General features: G+C 41.3%; 1 protein-coding gene across 1 annotated transcript; it reads left to right on the forward strand.

The window, feature by feature from the left end:
- The first annotated feature begins 2,558 nt into the window (after nucleotides 1-2,558).
- tsen15 (TSEN15 tRNA splicing endonuclease subunit) lies at nucleotides 2,559-7,269 on the forward strand. Its single transcript, XM_071375659.1, has 4 exons — nucleotides 2,559-2,765; nucleotides 2,891-2,972; nucleotides 5,718-5,853; nucleotides 6,278-7,269. The coding sequence occupies exons 1-4, from the start codon at nucleotides 2,685-2,687 to the stop codon at nucleotides 6,444-6,446; spliced, it is 468 nt and encodes a 155-aa protein (XP_071231760.1). The 5' UTR covers nucleotides 2,559-2,684; the 3' UTR covers nucleotides 6,447-7,269.
- Nucleotides 7,270-8,423: the final 1,154 nt, after the last annotated feature.

Here is an 8,423-nt window from a genome sequence, read left to right on the forward strand (position 1 = left end):
GCGCGGATATTGTCAATCATAAATCAAGTTTAATAACAAGTTGCAAAAGGGAGACATCACCGGCATAGAAGCAGAGAAAATGTCTAGCAGTCCTTATCTGAGAAGGCACTTTATATTTTAATCAGACAGTAACAAATGTTCTGTAAACACCAACTCCAAAGGCTGGGAGGAAGACACAACATCAGCGGCTACAGAATCATACAGTGTCACAATATCAGTGTGCCCTTGGCTCAGTGTGGCATCAAACCTTAACCATAACACTCAACACTGGCTGATATTTTATACTGGCAGTTTAATTAACAGGTCAAACATACCAACCTCAGTACTTAGTAACAGAACAGGAGAGGAATACAGGTGAGGAATTAATCAAACAAAATTCCCCATTACAGGCTTATTAGTATGTTTTAAAGGGATAGTTCACTAATTACACATTGGTTTCCTTACCCTGTAAGCAGTCTATGGACAAGGTATGACAGCAATCCATGCTTTGGTTTAGTTTCCCTGGAACTGTTTCCACATGCTGACGTTTTAGCATGTGTGGCACAAATTCCATTCAAGTCATGGGACTGATATGAGCTTTTTTCGCTCATAATGTCCAAATCATCCGAAAGTATCTACAATTGATTGTGAAGCTCAACAAAGTCACTTATAGGTGATTTTAACGATTCCCTTTATCTCCCCTGGAGAGTTGCCAGTGAGCTCTGTAGGCCCTCAGGATGGCACATTTCTAGCTGTGAACGATGATACAACAAGTAAGCTGAGGTACTGACCACCAGAAACACTTTGTTCCTTGGAGAGGAGTCCTCCACCAGCCTGCAGGAACTGGCTGCTTCCATGGACTCTGGAGAGCACTGAGAGTGGGGCAGAGGAAAGGAGACAGAGCGCGTATTTCTGTATTCTGTATTTCAGTTCACTAATATCGTAGCAAGACATTCTGTCAACACAGTTGTAAATAACAGTTTTTTTACCTTATTTTTTTGTCTTTATTTTTCAGGCTCACTGAGTTGCTCAGGCAGATGAAAACCAGATACCCCTTCCAAGCAAAATAGTCATTTTAGTTGTGTGTTGTTAACTTTTTATCATTGTTTTTAACATTGTTTTGAACATTGAGACAGAATGTTCATTATTTATTTATTTATTTAACCTTTATTTAACCAGGTAGGCTAGTTAAGAACAAGTTCTCATTCACAACTGCGACATGGCCAAGATAAAGCAAAGCAGTGCAACACAAAAAACAACACAGAGTTACACATGGAATAAACAAACATACAGTCAATAATACAATAGAAAAAGTCTATATACAGTGTGTGCAAATGAGGTAGGATAACGGAGGTAAGGCAATAAATAGGCCATAGTGGCGAAATAAGTACAATATAGCAATTAAACACTGGAGTGATAGATTTGCAGAAGATGAGTGTGCAAGTAGAAATACTGGGGTGCAAAGGAGCAAAATTAATAAAATAAATAACAGTATGGGGATGAGGTAGTTGGATGGGCTATTTACAGATGAGCTATGTACAGGTGCAGTTATCTGTGAGCTGCTCTGACAGCTGGTGCTTAAAGCTAGTGAGGGAGATATGAGTCTCCAGCTTCAGTGATTTTTGCAATTCGTTCCAGTCATTGGCAGCAGAGAACTGTAAGGAAAGGCGGCCGAAGGAGGAATTGGCTTTGGGGGTGACCAGTGAAATATACCTGCTGGAGCGCGTGCTATGGGTGGGTGCTGCTATGGTGACCAGTGAGCTGAGATAAGGCGGGGCTTTACCTAGCAAAGACTTATAGATGACCCGGAGCCAGTGGGTTTGGTGACGAATATGAAGCGAGGGCCAGCCAATGAGAGCATACAGGTCGCAGTGTTGGGTAGGATATGGGGCTTTGGTGACAAAACGGATGGCACTGTGATAGACTACATCCAATTTGCTGAGTAGAGTGTTGGAGGCTATTTTGTAAATGACATCGCCGAAGTCGAGGATCGGTAGGATAGTCAGTTTTATGAGGGTATGTTTGGCAGCATGAGTGAAGGATGCTTTGTTGCAAAATAGGAAGCTGATTCTAGATTTAATTTTGGATTGGAGATGCTTAATGTGAGTCTGGAAAGAGAGTTTACAGTCTAACCAGACACCTAGGTATTTGTAGTTGTGTAATTACATTAAATGTGTAATTTCTTTGCAAATGTGTTCTGTTTTTCACTGAAACCATAAGTACTGACTAACTATTAAGTGTAAGCTCACATACTACAATAAATACATTTGGCACGTAGAATAGCAATGCAGTTTTTCAGTAAGAAGTTACTCTCCCAAGGCAAGAATTTAACTAAAGAGACTCAGATCTATGAGAAGAAGCACCTGTCTGTCTGGTGCTGTAGACCAGGTTCATGATTAGGTTGTCCACACTAACCGCTTACTGAAGTTTTACACCTAATCAAATATTTGATTTTGTTAGTTTAACTTAAAAAAATAAATTTAAAAAATCATAATTAAAACACATCTCCATATCTACCTAAAGAAAGGGAGTTAGAAGTGCCCCGGAACTTGTAATACCGGCAAAGAAATTCGCCCGGACCGTTTACATTGCAGTACTTTAGCGTTCTAAATGGGAGTGAGGCACTTTCACAGAGTTCCCACGTTGTCAGCATCACAGTGTATGTGTGGGATTTAAAGTGATTTACAAAATATAGACGAGGAAATATGTCGGAGTTGACGAAGAAAACAGACGAGGATGTAATTGAGAAACCACTTCCCCCTAACTGGATTTTACAGCATCCAATGGTAAGTGCCAAATGCCATCAACAAACATAGCTGATGTTAGGCATGAACAACAACAATAACCGATGCACCAATGTAACTGATGCAGTACTAGCTAACGTTTTAAACTGTTACCCTCATGCTCATAGTACCAGCATCTGATGAACCTAGATGTTGGAGACAGTGCTCAAGTGCATGCAGCTTTCTTGGTGTACCTGGATCTTGCTGAAGGTGAGTTAACCATGAATTGGATCGACAATCAACTCTGTTTTGCATCATCACAAGCTAGCCACTTGACCTTTCAGGCGAGTGCTACCCAAGGGGGCTTCCACCCGGCCCCACTTTTGGGTTTTCAGCTGAAGGAATTGAGGACAGCTCAATGTGAACTACAATCCCGACGCTCTTTTTTAACTTTTCAAAACGCATGCAATACGGTTTTGGAAACATTTGTATCTTTCATACTACCAAGAAATTATCTTTCAAATACAAAAGATCCACTTAATGTACGGAGTTTAGCAAAGTTACAGCCGGCAGTAAGACAGCCTCCAGTCGAGGTATGAGACATCCTCTCTCCTTCAAATCAAATGTATTTATATAGCCCTTCTTACATCAGCTGCTATCTCAAAGTGCTGTACAGAAACCCAGCCTAAAACCCCAAACAGCAAGCAATGCAGGTGTAGAAGCACACTCCCATTTCCATTGGACCATTCCATTCCACATTTCCAGCAAGTGTTAAGCCTCGATCACATCGACCGTGTCATTGCGCAAAATAGTATGCAGCATCATCTGAATGTTTGACTCATACCTTCGATAAATCCAACCTATGCACCACACAGAACGCGCTGCAACTGCCATGCAATTTTGTAAAATTTAATTTAACAAGTCAAATCAGTTAAGAACAAATTCTTATTTACGATGACGGCCTACCTAAAGACAAAAGGTCTCCTGTGGGGATGGGATAAAAAAAATAAAGGTGTGTGTATGTATGTATATATATATATATATATATATAGTTGGAGTCGGAAGTTTACATACGCTTTAGCCAAATATATTTAAACTCAGTTTTTCACAATTCCTGACATTTAATCCTAGTAAAAATTCCCTGTCTTAGGTCAGTTAGGATCACCACTTTATTTTAAGAATGTGAAATGTCAGAATAATAGTAGAGAGAGTGATTGATTTATTTCAGCTTTTATTTCTTCCATCACATTCCCAGTGGGTCAGAAGTTTACATACACTCAATTAGTATTTGGTAGCATTGCCTTTAAATTGTTTAACTTGGGTCAAACGTTTCGGGTAGCCTTCCACAAGCTTCCCACAATAAGTTGGGTGAATTTTGGGCCGTTCCTCCTGACAGACCTGGTGTAACTGAGTCAGGTTTGTAGGCCTCCTTGCTCACACACGCTTTTTCAGTTCTGCCCACAAATTTTCTATATAATTGAGGTCAGGGCTTTGTGATGGCCACTCCAATACCTTGACTTTGTTGTCCTTAAGCCATTTTGCCACAACTTTGGAAGTATGCTTGGGGTCATTGTCCAATTGGAAGACCCATTTGCGACCAAGCTTTAACTTCCTGACTGATGTCTTGAGATGTTGCTTCAATATATCCACATAATATTCCTTCCTCATGGTGCCGTCTATTTTGTGAAGTGCACCAGTCCCTCCTGCAGCAATGCACCCCCACAACATGATGCTGCCACCACTGTGCTTCACGGTTGGGATGGTGTTCTTCGGCTTGCAAGCATCCCCCTTTTTCCTCCAAACATAACAATGGTCATTATGGCCAAACGGTTTGTTTCATCAGACCAGAGGACATTTCTCCAAAAAGTATGATCTGTGTCCCCATGTGCAGTTACAAACCGTAGTCAGTTTTTTTTATGGCAGTTTTGGAGCAGTGGCTTCTTTCTTGCTGAGCGGCCTTTCAGGTTATGCCGATATAGGACTCGTTTTACTGTGGATGTAGATACTTTTGTACCCGTTTCCTCCAGCATCTTCACAAGGTCTTTTGCTGTTGTTCTGGGATTGATTTGCACTTTTTGCACCGAAGTACGTTCACCTCCAGGAGACAGAACGCATCTCCTTCCTGAGCGGTATGACGGCTGTGTGGTCCCATGGTGTTTATACTTGTGTACTATTGTTTGTACAGATGAACGTGGTACCTTCAGGCATTTGGAAATTGCTCTTGATTTTTACTTTTGATTTTCCCATGATGTCAAGCAAAGAGGCACTGAGTTTGATGGTAGGCCTTGAAATACATCCACAGGTACACCTCCAGTTGACTCAAATTATGTCAATTAGCCTATCAGAAGCTTTTAAAGCCATGACATTTTCTGGAATTTTCCAAGCTGTTTTAAGGCACAGTCAACTTAGTGTATGTAAACTTCTGACCCACTGGAATTGTGATACAGTGAGTTAGAAGTTAAATAATCTGTCTGTAAACAATTGTTGGAAAAATGACTTGTCATGCACAAAGTAGATGTCCTAACCGACTTGGCAAAACTATAGTTTGTTAACAAGAAATTTGTGGAGTGGTTGAAAAATGAATTTTAATGACTCCAACACACACATCTGTAGCACTAGCCCTTGCATGTCCTCTTTTACCTTGTGAGGGAAATTCCCCGATGCTGCCCAAATGCTCTGTCTAAATGCAAAAATATATATATATATATATATATATATATGAAAGTTAAGTTCCAAAACCATATTGCGGGCGAGGCATATTTGCGTTTAGACAGAGCATTTGGGCAGCGTCGGGGAATTTCCCTCACAAGGTAAAAGAGGACATGCAAGGGCTAGTGCTACAGATGATATCAGTTGTATAAACCTACCTAGGCTACATAAAATGTAAACTAAGTACTTTGCAATGAAAACCTATTATTAGCCAGGTGTACCTTGTGTATAGCAAGTTACTTATCATGCTCCTGACTGTGCCAACATTAGCTAGCTAGCGAATCATCTCTGTCCTTTCCATTACAGTGCGTCAGTGGAAGGAGGTGAGTGGAGTGGGGTGCTCTGAGCTGCGACTGGTGTTGCTGGAGGGAAGGGAGAAGGAAGGAGAGCCCACTCAGACGGTGCTCCCACTACCTGTACACAGAGGCCTGTGCCATAGAAGGTGATAAGACCGGGTCTCTTTATCGAATACCCACTCAGCTATAAGACCTCCAAATGCAGGGAACATAGAAAGGAATTAATTAATGTACAAAAATAAGACTGATGCTATGCTACAGGGTTGCAGTCAATTCCATTTAAATTCTAGTCAGTTCAGGTAGTACCCAACTTTTCAACGAGGAACATTTGGAATTGGAATTTGTTGACTGTCATTGAAATGGAATTGACCCAACGTTAGATTACGCCACAAATCAACATTTTGCAACACTTGCGGAACACCAGCGGATAATGAACGCAGCCGGCCCCAAAGAATGTAGGCAAACTGAAACTGGAGTGTGATTACTGTGTATTTTCTTCAATGTAAGATCATTTCTTTATACAGATCTATGATTTGGTCCATCTCTGACCTCTTCTCCTCCCTCTCCTAGTGTGCGGTCAGTGCTTGCCAGAGGCTCGCCCATGCTCCTGTGTGTGGTGGCATCTGACTCCAGCCTTGTCTACCAGAGGATGTGTGATGGCCTGCTGACCCCTGACCCCCCCGTGGGCATCCAGGACCAGGGCCGCCGGCAGCACCGCAAAAGACGCCAACAACATTGAACCGCAGCAGAACCACAGTGACCGTTAGTAGACCGCTATGGTCTGGTGATGAAGTCTGCAGTGACCAGGAGAGAACCACAGACTGAATGGCAGGCTGTTGTGGTCTCGTAATGATGAACCAAAGTGCCAGTGATTTCCTTAAATTTGGCAGGGCGTGCCTAGCTTCATTGCTCCGTTTCTGAACTGTTTTTGGGAACCTGGGCATAGCGACTTTCTTAAGGCTCAACAGCTAGCCTACAAAGTATGACAGACCCTGAGAGACTGCGTTGAGAAATATGACAAATTTTACAACAGCCATAACTGCCTTAAAAAGGTGCTACAGTCTCTGTGGGCCAGAGGGTTTGTGTTATAGCTTCTCGGACAATTGACAGACAATCAAACAGACACTGGATTGCAGTTGGACATAAAATTGCCAGAGGATACATAAGTTGTATTGAATTAAATCTCCATACAGTACATCCATGAAGCAATACATGCTTATGTAGCAGACTGCAGTAGGCTACTTCCATATGACACCACTTAGAACTCGTTCAGATGGTTATAGTTACTGTAACACTGTTTTGTGCCGACTCCATACCCATTTACTTTAAATGCAGTTGTGATTTTTAAACTGTAGAGGGCATGAAAACTACCATGGATGCCTCAATGATATCATTGCTAGACAGTCATTTGACATTGACAGATAAAGACAACAGTAAACACAATGATGGGTGTGCCTGTGCATTATGAGGTATTAGTAACACCACAAGGACCGTATGAGAAACCATTTTGTTTGACAAATTATATTACAGTGACCTGAAAACACTTTATTTTACTAGAAAAACTAAAATTGAACAAGCAAAAATGAGCATGACAACAAATGCAAAGAGCACTACATAATCTGACTATGCTCCTTATACAGTATACTGTCTTTAGATTGAACACTGATGTGGTCTTATTAACAGGTAAGAACTGATACTGACAGCTGTGTGTACAATTGGTGCAACAGAGCCTAATGAAGAGGTAGGCTCGACTACAAAACAACAATGACTAGAACACTTCAACCCTGAGCATTGACATTAAACAAGAATACCCTACGTAGTAAAGTAAGAAGACATGGGCCGACTATGAGTCACATAGTGCATTTGGAAAGTATTCAGACCCCTCCACATTTTGTTACGTTACAGCCTTATTCTAAAAGGGATTAAATAGTTTTTTCCCCCTTTATCAATCTACCCACAATGACAAAGCAAAAACTGTGTGCTTAGGATTGTTGTCCTGTTGGAAAGTGAACCTTTTCCCCAGTCTGAGGTCTTGAGTGCTCTGGAACAGGTTTTCATCAAGGATCTCTCATCAAGGATCTGTCATGTGCCTTTTACTAAGGAGTAGCTTCTGTCTGGCCACGCTACCATAAAACCCTGATTGTTGGAGCACTGCAGAGATGATTGTCCTTCTGGAAGGTTCTCCCATCTCCACAGAGGAACTCTGGAGCTCTGTCAGACTGACCATCGGGTTATTGGTCACCTCCCTGACCAAGGCCCTTCTCCCCTGATTGATCAGTTTGCCGGGTGGCCAGCTCTAGTAAGAGTGTTGTTTCTAAACTTCTTCCATTTAAGAATGATGGAGGCCACTGTGTTCTTGGGGACCTTCAATACTGCAGAAATGTTTTGGAATTGACCTCCGGTAGACTCCAATCACGTTGTAGAAAAATCTCAAGGATGATAAAAAGAAACAGGATGCACCTGAGCTCAATTTCGAGTCTCATAGCAAATGGTCTGAATACTTATGTAAATAAGGTATTTCTGCGTTTTATTTTGAATACATTTGCAAAAATGTCTAAATCAGTTTTTCGCTTTGTCATTATAGAGTATTGTGTATAGATTGATGAGGAACATTAATCAGTTTTAGAATAAGACTAACGTAATAAAATGTGGACAAAGTGAAGGGGTCTGAATACTTCCCGAATGCACTTTATGAACATACTGTAGAAAAGGAAAT

This window comes from Salvelinus alpinus, chromosome 30 (genome assembly GCF_045679555.1).
Source record: "Salvelinus alpinus chromosome 30, SLU_Salpinus.1, whole genome shotgun sequence".
NCBI classification, from domain to species: domain Eukaryota; kingdom Metazoa; phylum Chordata; class Actinopteri; order Salmoniformes; family Salmonidae; genus Salvelinus; species Salvelinus alpinus.